The sequence below is a fragment of the Zootermopsis nevadensis genome, unplaced genomic scaffold (assembly GCF_977971745.1).
Source record: "Zootermopsis nevadensis isolate Lab colony 2312 unplaced genomic scaffold, Znev_1.0 Znev_ptg000007l, whole genome shotgun sequence".
In the NCBI taxonomy this organism is placed as follows: domain Eukaryota; kingdom Metazoa; phylum Arthropoda; class Insecta; order Blattodea; family Termopsidae; genus Zootermopsis; species Zootermopsis nevadensis.
In genome coordinates this window covers 9,149,261-9,173,865 of record NW_028259139.1, presented here as the reverse complement: position 1 = coordinate 9,173,865, position 24,605 = coordinate 9,149,261, and the positions used below count along the sequence as shown (strand labels likewise).

General features: G+C 36.4%; 2 protein-coding genes across 16 annotated transcripts in view; one reads left to right on the top strand and one right to left on the bottom strand.

Annotated features, from left to right (window-relative positions):
• Nucleotides 1–24,605, bottom strand: part of LOC110829084 (UDP-glycosyltransferase UGT5) — a 78,229-nt gene that overhangs the window by 18,403 nt on the left and 35,221 nt on the right. Inside the window, exon 3 of one of the 2 annotated variants that reach the window (XM_087344198.1) lies at nt 4,668–4,721. The exons of the other annotated variant lie outside the window; for it this stretch is intronic. Within the exon in view, the coding sequence (XP_087200324.1) occupies nt 4,668–4,721 (54 nt within the window). The remainder of the gene's footprint in view (nt 1–4,667; nt 4,722–24,605) is intronic. 2 annotated transcript variants of the gene reach the window in all.
• Nucleotides 1–24,605, top strand: part of LOC110829088 (Dpr-interacting protein beta) — a 281,343-nt gene that overhangs the window by 245,257 nt on the left and 11,481 nt on the right. For all 14 annotated transcript variants that reach the window (XM_087344207.1, XM_022062437.2, XM_022062435.2 and 11 more), the window contains 4 exons: nt 3,781–3,966; nt 7,268–7,460; nt 7,869–7,997; nt 18,493–18,612. In XM_087344207.1, coding sequence (XP_087200333.1) covers nt 3,781–3,966; nt 7,268–7,460; nt 7,869–7,997; nt 18,493–18,612 — 628 coding nt within the window. The remainder of the gene's footprint in view (nt 1–3,780; nt 3,967–7,267; nt 7,461–7,868; nt 7,998–18,492; nt 18,613–24,605) is intronic.

Sequence of the window (24,605 nt, the reverse complement as noted above, 5' to 3'; positions counted from 1 at the left end):
TGCGTCGGTCTCTTAAAATTGTAATCAAAGTTATCCAAAGGTTTCGAGTCACATTCCTGGGTCTTGTGGTGGTGTCTTGACGGTAGGCGTCGCGACGCTGGGCGTCGCTTTTCTACTTTTGTCTTCAGTGATGTCTAACTACATCTGCGGTATCTTCTGAGTCATTGGTGTCGTGATGCTCGACGACGCGACGCCTGGAGTCTATTAGGTTAGGTTAGGTTAGGTTGGATTAGGTTAGGTTATGTTAGGTTAGGTTGGGTTGGGTTAGGTTAGGTTAGGTTAGGTTATGTTGGCATTTTCGTTAAAAATACGTCCTTCAAGAACTTCGTTAAGCACGGCGTCGATTTTCTGTCATCGTGCCCAACGTTTTACCAAGGGTGGTATGCTTCATCTGGGGTGACGGCGGAAGGCGTCGGGTTTCTAGTTTCGTCAGCAGTGATATTTAACAGGAAATATTACCAATCGAACAATATTTACTTATTATATGAATAGAATACGATCTTAAACTTTGGCCCCAGACAGTTTTCGATTCTATAAATACTTAACGATATAGCAGCATATATTGTCACTTCTCTACAGCAGTGATATTCAACCTGGGGTACGCGTACCCCCGGGGGTACGTGAAATTTAAAAAAATATATATGATAAACACTGAATAATCAGTAATGTAATTTATTTAATTTATTTTAGATGTAGATTATATATTATGTATAACTTGAATTATACACCAACAACTTTGGGGGTATAAAGTTGAAGAGAAATTATATCTGGGGGTACGCCAACAAAAAAGATTGAATACCACTGCTCTACAGTGTGATACACCTTGTGTGTCCCGGAATCACAGGAAAATAACATTAAGGCGAATGAAGTGTTAGATAATCGCGAAGAACACATTTTAGAAACATTGATATATCAAGCGAGATTTTGGGTTCTCTCGGATGCGAATACGAAGATGGCTGTCGTGTGGGTTGTGGAGGCAGCAAGCACCTACGAAACGTTGATAAACGTCTACCAGACTACACGGCTCTACAACCCAGAAGACAGCCATCTTCTTGGTGATGTTTAAATTTCCGTAAACTTTGACAGTCTTAGGATTTGGTACTTTCGCGGCGAGTACAATCAATAAATCTTCTCGGGCAATCAGCCGCGTTAACTGGTTACCGTAGTAAACCGACGTTTCTGGAAAAAACTCTGTCCCTATCTTTTAAGGGTTCTGATGTGACTGGATCCTGGGAAGTCGCCTGTGTGTTGTTCCCGAAACGTCGGTTTACTACGGTAACCAGTTAACGTGGCTGATTACCTGAGAAGATTTTATTGTTTGACAGTCTTGTTTTGAGGGGCGTTCTGTCGTATGTAGCACATTGTAATTTGGTCTGTAAGTGATAGAGGAAAAATATGCAATTATCACTTACTCAGATCCCATCTTTAACTTTCGTAAAAATGTAACGGTTTTGAAGAAGTGAATATCTGACGGTGGAGTCGAGCCAGACTGATTTCAGCGTCGTAAGATTTATGACGACACAAAACGCTGAATGCACCGAAACAAGGTCGATCTTAATGAACCGACGGTACTAATTTGAACTGAAGTGTATTTTCGGTTCGGTCGCGTGTCTGCGATGAGTAGTCATTATCGTACAAAGTCGTTAAAACAGAGTAGTGTTTAAGCTGACACGCGAAGTGAGAGATAGTGCATAACTAAGTACAATAATGTTAACTGTAATAAATCTGAGTAGATTTAAACGTGCTAGACGGTAATCTTGCGTCATTTAATGCTGAGTAACTTGTTTATGCCCGGTCCGGATGTTTGTAATTTTTGTTTCAACTTTTTTCTCCACCGACATGACAGTTGTAGTTACACCAAGATTTTCTTGGTGTACAGTTGTGTACAATTCAAGGTCTCATAAATACAGAGATGTATATATATTTTTTTTTTGAACCTTAGAGTAGCATCACACATGCGGTGTCTTCGAACATGCTTGTTGGTGATGGTCATAATTCTCACAATTATTTCTGGCAGTGTAATTGGACTGTATGTAATTTTCCGCGTTACAGAGTAAAAGGGATATTCTAAATTATCTTTCACTACAAACATTCTTTATGACCTTATTTACAAACCGACAGTCTGTGTGTCTTTCTACGGTCATATGAAAGTTTTCTTTACGAGAACTTTGGAATTTTACATTCTTGTGAATACATATTCAGATCTCTGTTCTTATGTAATATAAATCTATTTTGGTATCGTTAGAATAATTTCAACACAAATGTTCTGCTGCACTTTTATCACTAACAAAATCCATGATTAGCCTGCGTAAGTAACTGTTGTCACAGACAGTCATAAAATGTCTCTTCTTTTATGGACCCCGAAAGTTCGTTACCGTGGTCGCAAGGGCCCGCCACCGGTCTCGATCCAGAGTCAGATGAATCCAATCCACACTTTTCCACCCTATTTCATTAACATCCATTTAATTTTCTCCCTCTGCCATCTACTCTTAGTTCTTCCTAGTAGTCTCCTACCCCTGGAATTTACATCCAAATTTGTGTACGCATTTTTGGCTGTCGTGATGAATGCTGCATTCCCGGCCAATCTCATCTTCCATGATTACAGCATTGGAGAAGTGTACAAATTATTAAGCTCCCCCACTTCTCTCTCTCTCTCTCTCTCTCTCTCTCAGGCCCAAATATTCTCAAACAGCCAATTTTTATTCTTCCCATAATGTGAGAGATCAGTTTTCACAAGCGTACAGAACAAGTAATGTTATAGATTTTTATATTTTAATATTTAAGTTTCTACATCTGACTCACTGAATATTGAACGAAATTGGTTTATAGAATTAATTACATCATTGCCTGACTTTGTAATTAATTCCATGGTTTATTTATCACCAATTCTGTGACGCACTTTTACCGCTGATTAGCTATGTATCCAACTCCATGGTAGAAGGATATGCTTTAACAGTTGACTACTCAACTGGTCACGTTAAGGCTCCAAAAATTATCATGGATTTTCAAATTTATTTTGGTACACGTGAACACTTAAGACCGTCATCGGTAAGTTATGGTATAATCTGAATTAGAGTAGTGCTGGGATTATGGTGATAAAGTAATTGAAACAAATTAATTTTAAGTAATAAATTTCACAACGGTGTTGGGTGTGAGATATTCATTCTAAGTTGATGTGAAGACATATATTTGCAGCCACCACAGACAAAGACTGTTCACACGTGATCACTTAGAAATCTTGGAAGTATTTGAATGTGTTTCGTTGGCAGTTAATTTGTCGCCCGATTTTTTTTTTATATCAGCTGCGAGTAGAAAATTTATTTACCGCTAACATTGGTATTTAGCACTAGTACATACTTCACAATAACGATGAAATTAATATTTACTTATATTATACAACACGGTTTAATCTAAACCGTTTTAACCCGGGAGAATTAGACCTGCATTTTATTAATTAGAAGATTGTCATATGAGGTAATTTCCTTTTGTGAAATAATTAATTTCTCAGCTCTGCGCAATAAACATTTAATGTTGCATAGGAATTACAAACTCGAAATAAATATTTTAATAAGAATAGAACATGTTTTTTATGGTGTATGTCTCTTAAGGTCACACGTATTTGCTGTCAGATGACTCATAATTTCATGATACATTTAAATCACATAGAGTAACAGAGCCATAACTTTTGTTGAATTTTGATTTTGATTTAATTAATATTTAATGTCAGTCTAAACTTCTTGTTGACAAGTTTGAAAAGCATTTTGCTCTTGTGCTCTGCAGGTGGCGTGGATCAAGGCAGATACAAAAGCCATTCTTGCTATTCACGAACACGTGATCACCAACAATGCACGGCTTTCAGTTACACATAACGATTTCAACACGTGGACCCTAAATTTACGCGGGGTGAAGAGGGAGGACCGTGGTCAGTACATGTGCCAAGTGAACACGGACCCTATGAAGAGCCAGGTGAGTGTTCGCGTTGTAATATTGTACAGTGTGTTTGGAAAATTAGTGCCCTATCACATTCTGACTTCAAAATACTCTGAATACCTTATTTTTATCACGTTTTTTGGGTTGCAAAATCAATATCTGTTGAAAATATAATAATTAGGATCTTTATAGTTTATAATAATAATAATTATTATTATTATTATTGACTGTTATTGGCCTTACCTGGCTGTTGTCAAGCACTTAAATAAATTAATTGAATTGAATTATTATTAACCTGTCTGTTTCCTAGGAACTTTACTATTATTATTATTAGGAGCCGGGATAGTTCAGTCAGTATAGTGACTAGCTACGGGCTGGACGGCCGGGGTTTGATCCCCGACGAGGGCTGATGATTTTTCGTCTAGCCTCTGTGTCCAGACCGGCTCTGAGGCCCACCCAGCCTCCTCTCCAACGGGTACAGGGTCCTTTCCCGGGGGTGAAGCCGGCTGGGGGCGTGACGCTGACCACTCACCCCCATCTAGTGCCAAGGTTATGAATGAGTAGTAGCCATACCACCTCTCACCCCAAACGCCTACATGGCGTATAGTGGGACAAACTTTACTTTACTTATTATTATTATTATATCCCATCTCTTCACCACTTTACGGGGTATGTACTCCCATGTACCCGAGACATTATTATTATTATTATTATTATTATATGATTATTGTTTTTACTTTGTTTTGTTGTGCTGCAACTGTAATTGGCCGTCTGGCTGTTGATGCAGCACTCTAATAAAAGAATTGAATTGAATTGAATTATTATCATGATAATTTTTCATTGAACAAATAAAGAGGTTGGTGCCAGTGGGGACGTAATGGGATAGATAAGAGGTGATACAGAATTTTTCTCGGAACACGTGAAAAACTTGGGAATCCATATGTAGATGGGAAGATGATATTGAATTGGATATTTGAGTAAAATGGAATGGATTATTCTGACGCACGATAGAAGTAATTGGCTGGTTCGTGTGAAAACAGTAGCGAACCTTATAGACGGGGAATTGCTACTTGATAAGTCGAGTCCCAAAAGAAAATTAGCATCGTGGAATTAGACTAGGTTTCGTTAGTGTTACGCTCTAGGCGAGCGTAAGCCTCAAGTAGTTGGCTAACGATACATTTTTATTTTGACCGATTCTGCTGTGTTCCAGTAGCACTGACACAGAAGACTTAATTTTTCGTTTTTCAAAGTGTTAGTCGGACTAACAGGCTAACATGGTTAATATGAATGCTTCGCCCAAAGTTGTAACCATTTTCATTTTTCTCTTAGTGCTTAGGACATCGGCTCATTCCATTGCAGTGTTAAAGGTCCGACGTCGTAGTCCGGCATATGCTACATGTCCGTCCCACTTGTATTCATATTCGGGAGGTCCTGGGTTCAAATCTCGCCCAGGACACAGGTTGAGAGACGGAGGGTTTTTTGTGGGTTTTTTAAGTTTTTGCAGGCAAATTCCCGGATACTATCTGGCATGTGACCACATACGTATCCATTTACATGTTTTTCATTTCATTATTTATCATGTAACTCGGCGTTATACAGTATAATAAATTTCTGACAGCGTCTTTAAACAACAACAACAGTACGTGGAAAAGAAAAGAAGTATAATTCTGAAACACCCTGTATATTCGAACAGGCACTTATGGAGTTGAACTGAGGCGAGAGTGTTTTGTAATTGAATTTATTCGCTTGTTTTAATCTCCGATACATAGATTTTTAATTAACTTAATTGTCAACAGGGGAAAGTTAAACAGAATATTTTTCATACGCGGCGCTGTACATTGTTAGCATTAGTAACACTCCACTGCAAAGCTGATGGCAACAGTGAACATTTATTATGAACGTTTTGTAATTGATATCAAGATGCGACCATGGCATGTTCAGCATCCCAGAATTTATTGATTAAATATGCCTGGCATTTTAAATGTTTTTTTAGCATCGTTTTTTTTTCCCAAAAGGGTAGAGTTCGTGATTGACCGGAACAGTAACAGATTTCAATAGGCGTTCTTGCCAGCGTTAATTGAAATCACGAGTTTTTCTTCTGTCCGAGACATAAAACAAACATAGCGGAACCATTCATTTATTTTAAACGAAACAAGTAATTTTTGAGACAGAAAAAAATTAAAGAATACAAGACATTAGATATATTTACTAAAACGTTTTTGCCCAATTACCGTTGGCTCGTGATGTAAAGGTTTATATGCGATATGCATATTTGCGTTTATAAACAACATAAATATAAGACTATAGTTATGACCTTTTCCGGAATGTATTTTTGACAAAAAAAAAGTTTGTCATAAGTTTACGGTCGAGCTGATCTTGAGATGTAATCACTAAGACTGTGTTTCTGATCTGCAAAAATTATATTATGGTCAGGTGTAAGAATTGTTTACTTAATGACGATAACATTAGCTCAGACTAATTATTCACTAAAGGTCTGTGACTGGTATATTTATTATAGGAACACTGTGTTTGACTCTTTATGGTGTCTGAGGCATATTTGATATTTACGCATTTAGGGAGTTGATTCTACTCCCGAAACGTCGTACATATCAAATGTACCTCAGACAGTTCTTATAAATCTTAGACTATTCTCGCTTCGAATAACAAGATGATTAATGATTTGGAAAGAATATGGAAGGCAGCAGTCGTGGCCGATTTTAGTTTACGGTACTATCCCGTTATTTGCCTGGAGGGACTGAGGGAAACAGGAAAATGCAGGATTTCTAAGTAGCCAGTCGCGGTTTCGAATTATGACCAGTCCTTTCAGCGGAGTAAGAAATTTCATCACCGTATTCACAAAATTACGCCACTCTACCCTGAGGGTGTTCAGATTTATATTATATTTTTAAGATGTTTTAATATTATACTGCCATATGTGTCGATGCATCACAAATGATCTCTTGTCATGTTGTCTTAGGGCCAAAATTTGAGTTTTTTTCTTTTGCGTGCTACATGTCTATCTAATGGTATCCTTCTTGATGTAATCACCTTTACAGCAGCAAGGACCTCAAAAACGCTGGTAAACTACGATCAGTCTACACGGCGCTACATTAATCTTCATGGTTACATTTTAATCCTTAGGTTTTCAATACAGAATTGAATAATATTTTCGCAACCCATTTATGTATTGTGAATCTACGTCTGGATCTCCAAGTTTATCTCCTCCTTTGGGAGTCTGTAACCAAACGCACGCTGGCTTTGTATTTATGATGTCTTCCATTGTACTGCATGTTACACCCATTGTGTCTCGGTCTAGCAGTGACGTGTTGTTTTACAGACGGCTTTTCTGGAAGTGGTAATACCTCCAGATATTATTTACGAAGAAACCTCTGGAGACCTGATGGTTCCCGAAGGAGGGTCCGCGAAATTGGTGTGTAAGGCTCGGGGATTTCCAAAGCCACGGGTGATCTGGAGAAGGGAAGATGGCGGCGAAATCATTCTCCGCGGAGGACCCTCTACGAAAACACGAGGTCAGTACGTTTCTGCGCCTATATGTCTGTACTTTAACAAATATACAGAGTTGCCATAGATTACATATAGTATTTAAAATATTTTATTGATTGTACTCGCCGAGAAAGTTTCAAATCCTATATTTTTTAAGAAACTCATTAGTGATAATTGAAGTAATTACAGATAATTGCTGTCTTCTTGAATGTTTTGCCGTGTAGTTTGTAAGAATTTTACCGACGTTTTAGATGATGAAGTTAGAAAATATTTCTGAAACGTCGATAAACGTCTAACAGACTACACATCGCAACAATTCAGAAGCCAGCCGTCTTCGTATTTGATTACGTGAGGACTTGAAATATCACATAATTGTCATAGCTTACACTCAGTGGTTTTGTTCAACATTCTGAAGACAATTTCATTATTTGTAGTTCAGTCGGTGGAGGGCGAAGTGTTATCCCTAACCAAGGTGACGCGGTCAGAGATGGGTGCCTACCTGTGTATCGCGGCCAATGGCGTTCCTCCTTCTGTTAGCAAACGCATGATGGTTCATGTCCATTGTAAGTGTTGATTTTATTTATCGAATCTATTTATTTCGTCATAAATGGTTCTATTAGTAAAACTCACTGTACATTTATATGTTTGTTTCTGTGACTTTTCGTCTTCAGATATTTTTTTACTATCTCCATACAGTATAGTCTTTCTAGAGAAGCTGATGGTGGTTGAACTAATGAAAAATTATTCACTTTTCGTAAGACCGAAAAGTTCATTACCGTGTTAACAAAAAACCCGCTTCCAGTTTCTATACCGTGCTAAATGAATCAAGTATACATCCTTCAATCCTGTTTTTATGACATAATTTTTAATATTATCCTAATATTATTCCAAGTGGTCCTGCTTCCAGGTTTTTCGACCATAATTTTTTTATGTATTTCGTATCTGTTCCATGCTACATGTTCTTCGTCTTAGAGCAGAGGATAGGTATCAGGTTGAGTTATTAATAATATATAATAAAATTCATAGGACGAGCATATGATGACGTTTACTTTACTTATTTAACTTCTTGTAAAGCGTGACGTAATAAGAAGTAGCGAAGTTGAATGTCAGCTGACGTGCTTATAGCTCTAAAACGTAGCGTATAGAAGGAAATTAAATTAGCAGGTCTGACGTGAGATAGGTTTAATGTAAGTTTCTATCGCAGCAAAATGTTTGGTACTGTTCCGAATTTGAACTGCGACGAACTCAATAAACTACGACGGTGGTGGTCTGTTGGGTTATAACCCTTGTTGATGGGGGCTGTATGTACCTTATATCTCTCCATCAATAAATAGTGGCACAAAGAAGATCTTTATCAACATATTTCTACCGTAAGAACTTCAGATATCGTAAATTTATTAACTGTACGTATGTAACTATTTGTAAAATATTAATTATGGTTTTTAATATTACAAATATGTTCTGAATTTGTTAACAAAGAAAGTGATTACTATATATCGAACTTTCGAAGAGAAATAGTGTTAATGTTGGGTAGAAACTTCAAGCAAAAACTATTAAATCTAGTTTGAGGGACGTCGTGAAAGGAGCTATTACTTGCGCGTCAGGAAACAGTGTATCTTGGCTTACGTCTGCTGCTTCTTACGAGGACGGAACTTCGGAAAAGTTTACACCGAACTAGCAACGTATGCATGAGAAAATACAAATAGCACATTATTTTGCTGTGTGCAGTAGTGTTTTATATACTTTCTGGCAAAGCAGCTTATGGAAACTTCCAATGTTCTTAAGCTTGTAGAATCAGTAATGCTTTAAGAACGACAAAACATTGTTGCTGTTGGTCCGTTGCTAGTGATGTAGATAAAAACTCATAGTGTGAAGGAATTTCATTGTACCGGAAGTAAACTCTTAAGTGGAGCAAATTAAAATAGACCGCTTCTTACGTAGCTGTAAACCAGAGTTAATCTCGTTTTGATTTTTAAAATATTTACAAAGTTGTATGCTGTTCCTTGTTTTATTATTTCTGGGTGCAGTCGCAAGCAGAAGTTTAGAAAATGCTTCTATTAGCTTTACCACCATCTCTGTCCGTCTGTCTGTCCGTATGTCACAACTCGAGAACCGCTACATGGATTTTTACGAAATTTTGTAACGGGGAGTTTTAATAAACTTTATCGGCGCGTTCAGATTTTTGTTAAAATAGGACGTTTCTGCATGTTAGATATGGAAACCTAGTCAGTCGGACAGCGTCATGGATAAACCTTACGTATAGATCACTGAGAGACAAATGAGTTTACGAGCAACATATTTGTTTTCCTTTGCTCATAAAATTATATACGATATGAAGATGCATGTGTTCTATGATGCTACACCGTGTAGTCTGGTAGAAGTTTACCGACGTTTCAGAGGTTCTTAGTTCCTGTGTCATCATGGCGATAAACGTCGGTCAGTTTGAGACTGCACAGCTAATTTTCCCAGAAGGACGCCATACTCAAACTCGTCGCTGTGAGAACGTCTTGGTGGTGAAAATATCCATGGAAATGTTCAGAGTTTTCATATTGTGTGGACTTTTCTGTGGGGAAAGAGCATTTTTCGGAAGAAAATACTAAGTCCATATTCAGGGCTGTGTGTTCCTCCAAAACATTGATGTTTCCCTTAGGAATAAGGGAGAGAATTTTTAATTTTTGAGGGATCTTGCTTGATTAGTGTATAAATATACTGGGCACGCAAAATTCCTTACCTCTCCATGTTTACTCCTAAGTAAAGACAGGCGTGTATATGATATAAACCAAGAACCCTTCGGATAGAAACACAAGATGCGTGTCATTCTTGTGGCGTTGTGCGGGGGTTGCCATGAAAAATTCGGCAAAGAAAGCATCTCATAGGGATGGTACCAAAATAAAAGAAGGAACTTCGCGAAAATTCTTCGTGTTTGCTGACTTTACTTTCCGGTGATATTCCGGGTAACTGGACGAGAAGGGATTTGGTGTGTATGTACAGCGAAGGGGTGGGTATTAGCAGTATTATTGTAACAGATGTGAAGTACTGAGATTTGTATGAGTCGCTTGTAAATTGTACTTAGCAGAACCGTGTACACTTTGTGTGCTGACCGCATTATTTCCGTTTCTGTACTGAACACTCGCTTCGTCTGGATTTAAGCTCTGTATTTACGTTGTACGGGAAAGGGTAAATGTACTCCACGAGATGCAATGATCACTAACAATTATGTCATTCTGTTTTTTGTTGTTGTAATTATTGATTAATCTATGATGTATTTAAGTTTTAATTTCAACAAAATATGATTTAACGGTGGTGAAAATTTGGATTTTATTCTTATAAACAGAAAGACAACGATGAATGCAATAAATTGAACATGTAACAGGCTAACCAAGATATCCATGAAACAGAGCCCTTCTTGAGAAGCTGATAGTTTCTCAGCTAGTGAAGTGATGTTTCGTCTTTAATGTAAACCAGAAGTTTATTACCTTCATCACAAGAGGCCACCACCTGAGCCAGATAAATCCACTTCATATTCACCTATTCATTATTCCTGACATCTATTTTAATATTATCCTTTCATCTATGCCATTTGACGATCGAGTTGTATTTTTATTTCAGACATTCCAACCAAACTTCTGTGCGCATTTCTTACATCCCCGTGCGCTGTACATATTTTATCCTCCTTGATTTGACCATCTCAACAATAATCGAAAAGTAAAGAGAGTATAATATATTATTTATTTAACAACGTTTTTAGTAGTTCAGACTTTCGCATCAAATGAAAGAGTGGTAGTGAATAGGAATTTATGTGGAAGGAAGTGGCCGTGGCGTAATCTGATGTAGTATCCCGCAATTTGCCTGGAGGAACTGAAGAAAACCATGAAAACATCGGTGAAGATAGCCGGTCTCCGGGCTAGGATTTGAACCAGGGATATCCTGTATACAACGTAGGAATGCTAACCACTCTCCAGTCCTCTTTAAAAATTTGATCGACTGTGGCGTTACATGTTAATAGAAAATTAGGTTCCACTTCAAAAGAACGAATGTGGGCTTTCGGGAAGTCTTTGCTAATCATCCCAGAATGAACTTACGAGTTTTGAAGTCCAGACAAACGTGTCGGTTGTCCAAATTCTGACTGAAATTGCCGGGTGTTTGCTCTGGAAATACCTGTTCAACCATTTTATGTTCTCCCCGCGTTAGGAATGAGAAGTTGTTCAACTGTTTTAATCGCTTTATCGAAATCTGTAAATCGTAAACCTTATTACCTGCATTTAATTAAAATGTTCAAAGCGGTCTGTAGGAAACAGTTCACAGCCTACACGAAACTCACCTATTAAACAACACCATCCTCTTCATAGTTACAAAACTATTTTTTTTTATCTGATCCTTTCGACTGGCTGTGGCCTTGTAGAGTACAAGGCGAAGGAATTCCAATAAGCCATACTGCAGGCAATGCAAGGAAACAAGCCTGGGTGAAGTGGGAGAGTTAAAGGAACCACTCGCCAGATTTCGCTCAAATCGGTAACCAGTGAACAGATGAGTTCCCCCCACCCCCACCCTCGCTTTGCCACACTATCAAAAGCCAAAGAGCGATGTTGTTAGTACACAGTATCTATGTGCCCCTAGGATGGACCGACAAATAACCCTGGCTTATGACTTCCCCATACCTTTCAGAAAACCAATAGCTTCTCTGCATCTACTTCATATAACATATCTGTGAATCAATAACAACGCACAATATGTTAAAGTTACGACATACAATTTTATACAGTGTTGAAGTTTCGTTAGAAGGACTTTGCTTTGCTTCGGTTGGGTTTACCACACTGCTTATTGGATTGTTGCATTATATATGAAGAGAATCAGACGTATGAAAAATTGAGGGTGAGAACGTAGAATATATCTTTATTAAAACAGATATAAGGAATACGCAAACAATAGTTAACTTAAAAATATCTTAAGTAGTTCTGAAATAATTATAATTTTCTCATTTCGAGTTTTATCTAATAAGTAACTAATTTCACGTAACGGTTTTCCTTAATTTTATAATCATTCAATTGTTTGAAATATTTCCTGTTATAATATTTGGAACGTTTATCGTCATTTTCATAAAATCCTGCCACTAAAGTTCGTCTTAGACGGTTACAGTCTTTTGTTTCCAAAAATCAACTCAATAAATAGGCGAATAAATTATACATTCTTTATGTAGCGTCTTCGTTTCTTTCAAAAAAACGACATTGAAATGTTTCACTTTTGTGTGTGTTCGTGGATGTATCGGAGTAAAGAGATATTCGCTTTATATCCTTATAAACGAGTTATTTTCAGGGGCGAATGGTGTGGATTTGCGTTTGTAATTCTCGTGCCTAGAAGATCTTTATGAATAGAAAGTTAGCGAAACGAAACAGTGGATTACACAGACACTAAATATTTCTTCCTCCCACGAGTCCATCAGTGTATATGAAAAATCTCTACCACAGAGGACTGTCATGTTGTGTCCGTGCTGATAGACGGCACAAAACGGAACACCTGAGCCGAGTTTAAAACCAAGGGATGTTACTTTTCCGGATGAAACTATCTGGTCATTTATTTGTTCCTTTGACCCTTTGAATCTGAACGGATGAGACAGAATACAAAGTGGCAGGGAGTAGTATTTTTAACAGAGGGAGAGAAAAGGTTCCCAGGCATTGCCCGCTCGTCATCGTAAAGGCAAGTTTATTGAGGGTGAGATATTTGGAAGTGGAGAACTTAGAAGGAAGATGAAAAGTTAAGAAAAGAGAGAAGATGAACAGGATCTTACTGCGTTTATCGGAATGTTGAAACCTAAGCTCGTCTAAATAATATTTGGGAATTCAGTACGTACCGCAAAGAAAACACAACACTTCTATTGGTTAGTTATGTTTAAGGAAATAATCAGTGTTTACACTGAGAATCATACGAAACACTTAAATATGCAGAGTTATTGGTTGTAGAATCGGGCGGGACATATAATTGCCACTGAGATTTAAATTATTAAATAATTGGTTTAAGTCCAAATTACTCGGCTCAAAGTACTATCATTTGTATCTAACCGAATAACTAAGTCAACAAACACATATAATTAAATCTGTTCTCTTATTAATTATTTAATTATGTGTATTTTAATTATTTTATTTTTAAGAAAGAAAAATTGAAACTTGGTGAAATCTTTGCGTTCTCATTTCTAAATTAACATTATCATAACTTAATCTTCGGCCTTTTCCCAAGATTCGGTGTTAAAGAAAGGGGAGTATGATATTTAAATGAAACGAGAAACATGCTCTGGAGAAGCCTGGCGTAGAGTTGTCATATATCTTCATTGAATAGTGAGAAAGACTTAAAGCAATACAAAATACGTTTGTCTTAAGCCCTTTTTATCGTGCAACAAAGATATATATTACAGGCTTTCTATTTGAGAGATCTAAAATCTTCTCTTTTCTTTCTTTTCTCACTTTAAATTCCTTTTTGCTTGCTTTCTGTGAAGTGTCGAGTCCTTTGAATTCCTATTAATAATTTATACTGATACGCGCGTTAAAAATAATATAGGTCTAAGTTGTCCCACATTGCGAAGTTGAGGTTTGGTATGCATAGGGCACTGGTTTTGCTTGTCCTACAAGAAACATTGGCATTCAAAGAACGTACGAACACCAGAGAGAGGTAAATGAGGTTTCATTCTTCAGACAGAAGAAGCAGCAACTGTCTTCAGTTAGACTGAGCACGCTTGCAGTAGCGGAATGAGGGAAAACTAGTATACATGAAGACACAAGAACGCTAGGTGTCTGCACTAGAATTAAGCGAAATGAGAAGCTACATAATTTGTGTTTGTCGTCATATTATTAGGATTATCAAATCAACGAGTATGAGATGGATAGATACTTCTGTATGTTTCCCATAACACATACAGAATTTTATTCAGGAAACCTAAAAGGAAGAAGTCTCATGGGAGAACTAATTATAGATGGGAGGATAATATTAAAATGTTTATTAACCCTTTGAAGCCGAAGTCTATCTAAATATTACTTCAAATTCATTCCTTACCTCAAGGAAAACATAACGTATCTCTATTACAAATATAATTTATTTAAAGTTGATTAAAGAAAATAGTCGATGTTTATTCTCAGAACGAAGTCTATAAATAGGCTATATTCTGTAGGCAAGACGCTGAGGTACTTAATGTTTAAGAATGTGGTGAATATAATTACCAGTGTGTTTAAAGTGTTAAAAAAAGTCGATTCAGGATAGAGTCCAGATGACAAAAGGAACAAATATCAACTTATCGAAATCTTGCCCTATTTAGTTAGTTGTAATATTCGTCTTAGTTTCAAAAAATGTATTCCTAAATTTAGTCAGTGACAGAATATACCAAATTTGGAAGAATAATGCATTGAATAAAATGATAGTTGGCAATGAAAAAATAAATAATATCTCGGATGGGATTCGATCACTTGACCAGTCTTGTCTACGATAATATTTGTTTTTTCACACGTCAGTGCTGGAATGTTTTTTCTAAGAAACATTCTACCTTTAAATGAACTCTAGTTCATACAGTATCACGATGACGCAAAACCTACATCCAACCCCAAGAGAACCTGCCTTCAAATTCAGCAACCCCCAGAGCTTTAATTTGTTAGCCACAGTGAACAGAGATTAACTACAGCGAAATTCAAACAGGTACATCTGCGTAGCCATTTTAACCCTTCCCAGTTACAGAGCTGGGATCTAAATTATTTAAATTGTGTCCGACCCATAAATACAGCCACAAAGTTTACTACTATTCCTAGATGTGTTTTATTTAACGACACAGTCTGTAGCTCCGACTTTTAGTGTTAAATAGTGATTAATGAATTGAAGAGGATATATAAAGAAATGGTTGTGGCCTGTTTTAATGGTACTATCCCAGCGTTTGTCTGGAACAACTGGATAAAACTTTGAAAAGCTTCAGTCAGGATTTCAACCCCGGAACGTCCCGAATACGAAATAGGAGAATGCTAACCACTCGCGTCACTATTAACTGTCCGTATGAACGACGTCTGTCAGATCGCAGTGTTCATGCTCATTACTATCTTTGTATGCATACATTACAGCGTTATAAACTAGTGTTTTGGATCTTTCGGAAAATAAATATAAATAATAATCTTAAGTATGTGTTTTATTACAACACAAAGTGTCTACATTTAACACTAAGACCCACCAATGGGCACGACTCTGAGCCAGTTTAGGTCAATTATCATAATCCACGTAACTGAAAAATATTTTTTCGGTATCCCCCCCCTTCCAACCAGGATTTCAAAATGGCCGATTTTCATGAAGTTAATGCCATAGAAGTGCTTAAAGATTTTTATCATCCCCAGAGTGGTGTGTGAGGTATAGGACTATACTAAATACAAAATAATGCTTTTATTAATAGCGAAATATACATTTTTAATTCTGATGGAGTAATTAAATTTCGTTTTAGAACTAGGATTAGAGGGGTGGAGATTGAAGTAGGATATTAATTAACCGTGAAGCCCATATGTTTGATATAACCCCACACTTATAATTTCATAGGTTTATCCTAACCCACTGATAAATAAAGAAGCCATACATTTATCATGCACACAGATTTTATTAAACAGCTATCTGACTTACTGTATTTTAGGTAACGTCAGTAAATATTGTCGGTCATTTTTTACTATGAAATTTAATAAAATTGTGACTGTTACGTCATGAAGAATTATGTTCTGCCATTACATACCACGTACGGACAGATAAGCTCTAATACACGTCTCCTATAGAGCGACTTAACATGAATTTTCATATTTATTATTTATACATTCTCCAAAATAAACCATACTTTGCATAGTCAAAGGAGTTCACTTCACTAAAAACACTAAATCATGTTTGAATTAAAAACTGAAAAAAAATATATCTATTATGATATGTAGACTTTATATGAAAGGTAATTGATTTATTGCATGTTAACAGCCCATATATTGTAATAAATATGCATGCATTAGTTTTATGACCACTGTATATGGAGTAACAATAATAAATAACCAAATACGGAGTAGATCTTTGTATCCATACGTATTACTGCTGGTTGTTTATTTGGGTATTTGATTAATTGAAGGGACGCTGAAAATTATCATGGGATGAACTCCATAATTTGTACACTTCACTGATATTATAAGGTTAAAGAGTTTAATGACATGATCATGGCTTATGCGGTATAGTATGAGACATGTTAAATGCGTAACACGTAATTGGCGAAGTTGAAGAGGCCATTTGTAACATTACAGTTAATGTTAGAGGAATAAGATGCGAGGGTGCCCCAAGTTAGGTTTCCATAAAATACGCCACAGTCACTTAAAATTCTTCCGTACTTATGTAGTTTTAACAATAACCATCAAACGACAATATTTTTTTATGATCCTTGAATAATCTAAATTATTCAGAGCGTTTTTATACTTTTGAAGCCCGAAGTTATTATAAAAGAATTTATAATTTTGTTTCTTATCTCGAAGAAACTAACATTGGTACTTATAAGACTCAATTTTTAATTCCGTTTCGGAAGTACCAACTCTTTATTCTGAGAACCTTACTAAATATATTAATACACTGTGTCGACAAAGTGCAGAATTTTAATGTATGTGGTGTATGTATCTACCGCTGTGTTTAAAGTTGTTAAAACAGATAAATACATAAGATGATTAACGTGTGGATCGTATATTAAATTTTCGGTTTTATATGGATTTCATCGGCAGATAGTTTCCGATGAGGAATTTATCACGCGTTAATTTGACTTGCTTGAAATGTTGCTAAGGGAACATTTCGATTTCTTAAATACGCTCCGAATCTGTGGTAATTAACACTAGAATATTTCTGGTTTCATGGCTGTAAATTCTACATACTCGATTACTGGTGATGCAAATTATCAATTTAAACTTTTACGAGGGGCAGTGACGACAAAGGAGTTACGTTTGTAGAAGACGTAGACCTGCCCCAGTTCAGTATTTCCTTCCGTCCCCATTTTTATTTTGGAGTCGTATAAAATTGAGGCTTCTGATCAGCGTGCTCAAGTTTATACAACATTGAGAATGAAACCGCCATACTGCACTTTCCAGAACGCCTCAAGGATTCCAAGAGAAGGGTGAGTGAGTTTATTTAAACTGTGCCAAGTGCGAAATTGAAAATCATCCTTTACTATGCTGGCATCTTGAAGAAAGGATGTGTCCTCTTAACAGACGATAAAAAGTAAAATATGCGATGGCAAAGTGTATTCTGAGAACCCCTTTTTTCTGTATGAGAGGGGTGTATAGAGCAGGAAGGCGGGCCATAGTTGATGCTCATAGCTTCTCCGCCTTCATTTTTTTTTCTTCTTACTGTTTTTTATACCTTGGATATTAATCGGCTGTGTATCAGTTTCAGTGTGACGTCATTCGACGGGGAAGGGTAGATGCATTTGACACAGATGACGGATGCCCTTCTGTTACAAGATCTCTTATTATCCTTTGGGCCCTCAGACGCTGTCCTCTGCCCCTACGGAAACCCCTGATACTCTAACAGTAGCTGTATGTTCGTTGTCAAAAAGCTTCTGTATTTCGTTTCGTCTTCAAAGCTTAGCGCGTGACCTGGCACGTAAATGGGGCATTAAGTACTGAAGTACTGGGAGCAGTAGGGCTTAATATTGAGATTCGGTACAAAAATATTTATTACGTAATGTTCACAAGATGAAGATATAAGATCAATAGTGCAAGGAGGACAATGTCGTATAGGCATGTAGCATGCATAGGATGTGTCAAATAAATGTGTTTATATCGAAAAACCCGAAGGAAAAAGACCAATTGGATTACTTATTAGTATTATTACGAAGATGATGTTCTTTTGGGTCTTGGTACCGTGTAGAATCGAAGGTAGATGGATGTTTTTTTTCCGAGAAACGTGTTGAAGATGGAGACATGTTGGCATCTACCGTGTCTACAGCGCGCCAGAATCCAGACGAATAACATCGTTAAATTCTTTGCCGTGCACGAAGTGATGAAGGAGATATGCACATAATGTGTTTCTGTTTTTCAGTTCATCCACTCATTCAAGTCCCAAACCAACTAGTAGGTGCTCCAACAGGCACAGATGTGTCTCTGCAGTGTAACGTAGAAGCCTCGCCAAAGGCAATCAACTATTGGACCAGGGATACTGGTAAGTAGACGTTTAGTTATACCGTTTAGAAATTAACTTTCTGCACTTAAAACCTAAGTTAAGAGATAACTTTCGTTACATAACTTCCTTTTAAAAGTACTGCCAGTGTTTGAACAACACTATTATATGCAGTGTGAAATTTATCAGCCTTGATACGCAGATATTATTTCTGAATGTGAGATAACACATTTTGGAATAATAATTCGGCTCCCCGAGGCAAGACAAGGGGGTGATTAGTGGATGGAAAAGAATGTTAAATGGTTGATTTTATTTACTGGTCTCGTTCTGTGAGATATATTTTAATATTATCATGTTATATAGACCTTTGCCATTCACCTCATCCTTAACATCGCAGATATATAAATTCATTCTATATTCTTCCACGTGTTTTTACCGTACCATGTATAAAAAACACATCCATACAAGATTTTGGTCGGATATTATGAACGAAGATCGCTTTAAAATTTATGCTCAGATAGGTAAATAATATTAAAATTAATATTGAGGAGATATTGTATCAGTATTTAGATTGGATTCAGCTAGTTGGCTGCAGAGGTCAATTATAGACTTCTGTGAGCGTTGTAGTATACCTTACAGTTGTATAATACCAAGAACATTTTATCAACTGAGCGTGTGTTTACTTCTAGGGAAAGTTCTCGTATCGCGGAGAGAGTTACGCGTTAGTTGATAAAAACTAATTTTATCATATCATTAGCAAACGAGTTTGCATCTAATCGCAGTGTTATCAGATCTCTTTTAAGTAACTTCTGCGAATAAATATTATTTAAGCTTGTTCCCAGATATTTCCTGCAGGATTTGGACGCGTCCTAACGTCCTGTTGTCCTTATATCATGACTCTGAATTTAGCCGAACAGAATGTTGAATCACTGTCAGCATGCTCAAGTATGGTTCTATGACAAACAAAATTCACTGAAGCGTATAAGCACAAATACACTACATAAACGCAGAGCAAAATTTTTCTTACGTCCGGTTCAAATTGCGCCCGATGGCCTGTTGACGGTTACCCGTGTGTGTCCCTGTGGAAGCGCCATCAGTGTGGGAGTGTGAGGTCACTAGCCTATGCAGGGGTCAACCAGTGAAGACATGAAAGGGGTGTGGTTCACGGACATTTCCACCGAACTGCAAAACCCCCACGCGCTCAAGAGTAATGTGAGAAATATGCAAATAATATTAATAATTAATTCTCTCTCCGTCCGCTTTTCGCTGTTCGAACCTACCCAAGTTCTTCCCTTAGTACAAACCACCTCGAATTTCACTGGCTGCATTACTTTCTCTCTCCATTGGACGGTCTCTTGGGCTGTGTTCATGGGTAGTGAAGCAAATTTAGGTTTCGAGGTACATTTATTGATCACGAGTGTTTTTAGTGAAAGCGAAGCATCAAAGAAACGTTCACAGCTGTAAATGACTCCGTATGATAGAAACAGCGCTCAGTTGGTCAAGAAATCCGCATGACCGTTCATTGAAGTTCACACAAAATCTGGGCTTGATAAATGAAATCTACACAATCGCGCCCAGCGTCTTCAGAGTCCATTTTAATATTATCTTCCGATCACACCAATGTTTTCCAAGTGTTATTTTTCCTCCATTTCCGAAAAAAAACTCTCGCATTTGTTTCTCATATGCTACATTCATGTTATATGCAAAGGCTTGACTGTAATTTATAATTATGATTTTTACGAGTCGAGAAAGGGAAATTTTTACACAGAGAGAAAATACATAATTTATTCGGATAGCCTGGTATTGTTAGGGTAATCAGATAAAGTGCGTCCATTTAGACAGAACATGCAGCTAAGATCGGACAAATAAACACAAGCCTGTACAGAATTATGGGTAGAAAAGTTAAAGGGGAGAGACCACTTTAAAGACCTGTGTGTATTTTAGGCTTTAAATATGCGAAGAAGATTGAACAGTCTAAACCAGGTCTGTACGACTTTAAAGTTTATGTGGTTTAATATGTAAACTATACAAGTGCTTTGACTCGCAGTCTCTTATTTATTGAATTATAATTACATTAGTTAAATGTTTGTGAACGTTATACATTAATTATGTGTAAATAAATACATTAATATGTTATATTAGTCATTTTTTTAATTAAATTTAAATACCGGTGCGTTTTTTGATTATTTCAATTTGCAAGTACGCGAATTTAGTAACTAACAAATTGTTACTAATTTTTTTGGTTGTTAGAAAGTACAAACGTTTAGGTTACGTGCGGTAACCTTAAATAAAACATGAATGTCAGGTTTTGTTATCACAAAGGTTCAACCACTGTATTGCTATCAGTTTAACTCTTATGTCCTCACGGTACTCTACGGAGGATTTTGTTTCATGAAGTGGAAATATTCGCAGTGTCAATCAGAAATACGTAACAGGTTTCATCTATGATAAAACACCGGTTACAATTACTCACGTACCGTTAGCGTTTATCAGGAAAGCAAACGATGCCAAAGGAAATTTTAATGTAGTTCAGTATCGTTAGAATCTACGTCATCTGAATATGATCATTTTACTTTCTTTTACCAATAGAAACATCTATACAAATAACGTTTAATCATGTAACCCCGAAAAGTTTTCTTTGATGTTTGTAAACTAATATTTTCTTTATCTTAACTTAAAGTTTAATTTAATATCATTTCGTAGAGCTTTCTCATAAATGAGCCTCCGTGGATGGACTCTTTCAACTAATATGTCTTTTATATGTAAGTCGTAGAGTTAAAAAAGACATTTTTTTATTAAAGATGTTCAAACAGAATAGCTGAGATTACTGGATTATTTAGCTTCATATTACATAAATATTTTCGATTTTATATATCACGCTTCGAAAAAATCGACAACCCTAACTAATCTCAACTAAACTATCCCCTTAACAGCTAAGAAATGTGTATGGTTTTCTGCATATGCGTAACCTAACCTAACGTAACGTAACCAAACCTAACCTAACCTAACCTACACCAAATTAACCCAACCTAAACAACCATAGTAATATCTACCACCTTAGCAGCTGACCATTTCGAATGGTCGTCTGCGCTTGAGTAACACTCAGGAAAAGGTCATTTTCGCATTCGCTGCTGTGAGAACCTAAAATTTTACCTTAACAAGAACCTTAAAAACTAAAACTTGAAAATAAACAGCATAAATAGAAGTAACACCAGTTTTGCTGTACGGAAATTAATCTTTGACAATTAAAGCGAGTGTCGTAAATAAATTACAAGTAGTAGAGATTAAGTTCTGTACTTTATATGGTAATTTAATTTCTAGCAAATCAAATGTGAGGAATGTTTACTTTATGTAAAGCTATGGTTTGAAGAAGCAAACCAAATTTAAAAACCCCTACGACAATGCCAAATTTAATCGAAAGTGATTGTTTAATTTGGGATAAGCGTATGAGAACCCTGTTCAATAAATGATTTTATTGTTGGCCATTTAAAGGAGACGCGAAATCTTTCGGGATTCGTTAACATATATATTTATTACTATCCAAATTTGCAGCATTGTAAGCTTCGGTGTTCTCGTGCCCAGTGTTGAATGAGGTATCTTTACATTTAATTCACCTGTGGTACTGTGCCATTGCTTGGTCAGACTGGATTCACTGCGCTGGGGGATGTGTATATCACATCAGAGAGCTCCCTCCCGTGCTATCACATTTCGGTTGCTCTGTATTAAATCTCTGAAGCATGCATACATACATACATCACATAAAGTCACTAGGCCAGCCAACACATCATGTACGCTTCAGAGAGGAAATAGAGGGAAAATTTATTTTGAATACTGAACCGTATTTGCTGCTGAGTTTCTAAACACTGTGTTGCAGTAGAAAGATTACTCTCTGCTATCCTGTAATTTTCAGGGAGACAGAAATTGGAACATTTTTAACTAACTCCAATGGGAAGAGTCCATATTATCTTCAAAAGATAGTTTTTATTTAGTTACTCAAGAAACATCCAGCTGTTTAATGAAATTAAATATTTCATCACCGTGTTTATAAAAGCTGTCTGAAATTCCCTGCACGTCACGACGCTCAGTGTCGATTCGATAATGTCGTGTCCTAGGGCATCCCAATGATCGTCAGCTGTTGATATATGGAATCTTTTGATGGCGTCGCAATAATAGTCTAACATTCGGCGTCGGTTTGTGAGCGTCGATTCTTGTAACTTTTCTGGGCTCTTCTGCTCAAAAGATGGCGTCTGTCAGGATCGCAACACGTATTGTCAACCTCACTTCGCGAGTTCGTATTTAGCGTGTTTCATCTCCAAAATTACCCAAGGAATGTCGATTTAAGTTTGTATTTAAGATCTATAGTAAAATTTGATAGCCGACTTGATATGTATAGTACTTTTATAATTCTTAATTTACATATAATTAAAACCATTTAAATATAGACATAATCTACTTGAAATATGTTTTTGTTGTGATATGTATTTAATAAAATAGAAGGAAAAATAAGATGTAATTTGATGTTCTCACGGCTGTGAAAATGTTTCTTGTGGTCATCTGGACCGAATATCCTTGTGATCCGTAGGTGTGTTTTGAGAGAGAAAAAATATGTCGATTTTGATCTTACGAAACGCCAGTAACCACGTACAAGACGACACTGTGTCATGACCAGTAATATTACAAACGACACTAAAAATATATTGCAAATTGCTTGTACTGACCGCGAGAATTAAATATATGTCTGTGATACATTCGGCTTGCGAAGTAATGGGTTGCACTACTAGCAGAACGAAAAATATTGCGCTAGTTCTGATTTCATTTGAACTTTATTTTATAGCATTAGAACTATTATATAAAAAAAACAAATTAATGATACTACGAACAGCGAGACAGCGGGACAACAACAAAAATGTATGAAAAATATCTCCTTAACCCTTTGAAGCATTCAGTTGTTATCAATGATATTAGAAGACAAAGTCTGTACAGCACAGAAAACACGCGACGTCTTAGTTATAAAGATCAACCGGTTAATATTGTTATGGCCATAATATCTGATTATTATTAGAATCACGCGTAATATAAATAATAAATTAAACGTTATTGGTTGCTGAACCAGGTGAAGGTTAAAAGGTTACAGACAGACTATGAATCTTACTGTCTGCCATAGTGAAATAATTTAGTGGTAAACTAAAAACGATCAAATTTAAATGGATATTTAGTCGATTTTATATCAGTGATATTTTGGGGATAAATAAATTTTCTCTGTTTAATGTTCTGTTGAAATCATGGCTGTTATTATTTGCTTCATGAAATATTTAACTTGAAATCTTGTTCTATCACGTAATATTGATAAATATCTTCCCCGAATGGAACAATTTTCTCGTTACAGCTGTTTGCTTATAATCTTTAGTTCATCTGCCTTCAGTGATCCACCGCAATTAGTTTTGAGTATACATTAAAACAGATTTTTACATAAGTTAACCCAGGAAAGTTAACAAACTTCCATTTCATTTCTGCACAGACTAAGATGAACAGGATTTGCTTAAAAATTAATATTCTCGCCACCTTTCGCATTAAATGATCAATTAATTTCATTTGGACTTTCTAGTTCAATTTCAATACACCTACGCATTAACGGGGAGGTGGATTTTAGAGACACTGTGTTTTGAACATTTAGAAATTAACGTAATATAAATATTTGGTGGGAAACTGGGAGCGAATAAACCTCTTGGAAGACGAAGATATAGATGGAATCATAATATTAAGACAGTTGTGTAAAAGATTTCTGGACTGGATTCATCTGTCTACGGATAGGGACCAGTGAACATGGTAATGTACCTTAGAGTTCCACAAAAATTGTTTCTTTACTATCTGAAGCATTCTCGTCCACTGAGTTTGTTAATTTAAACAAGGAATACTGTTGTAAATTTGTACTCAGGTGTACATGATGTCTCGCTCAAAGCAGTCAGGCAGTGCAACTTTACGACAAGACACTTTCCCCTCAAACTCATTCACATCTCTACAATTACGAAACATTT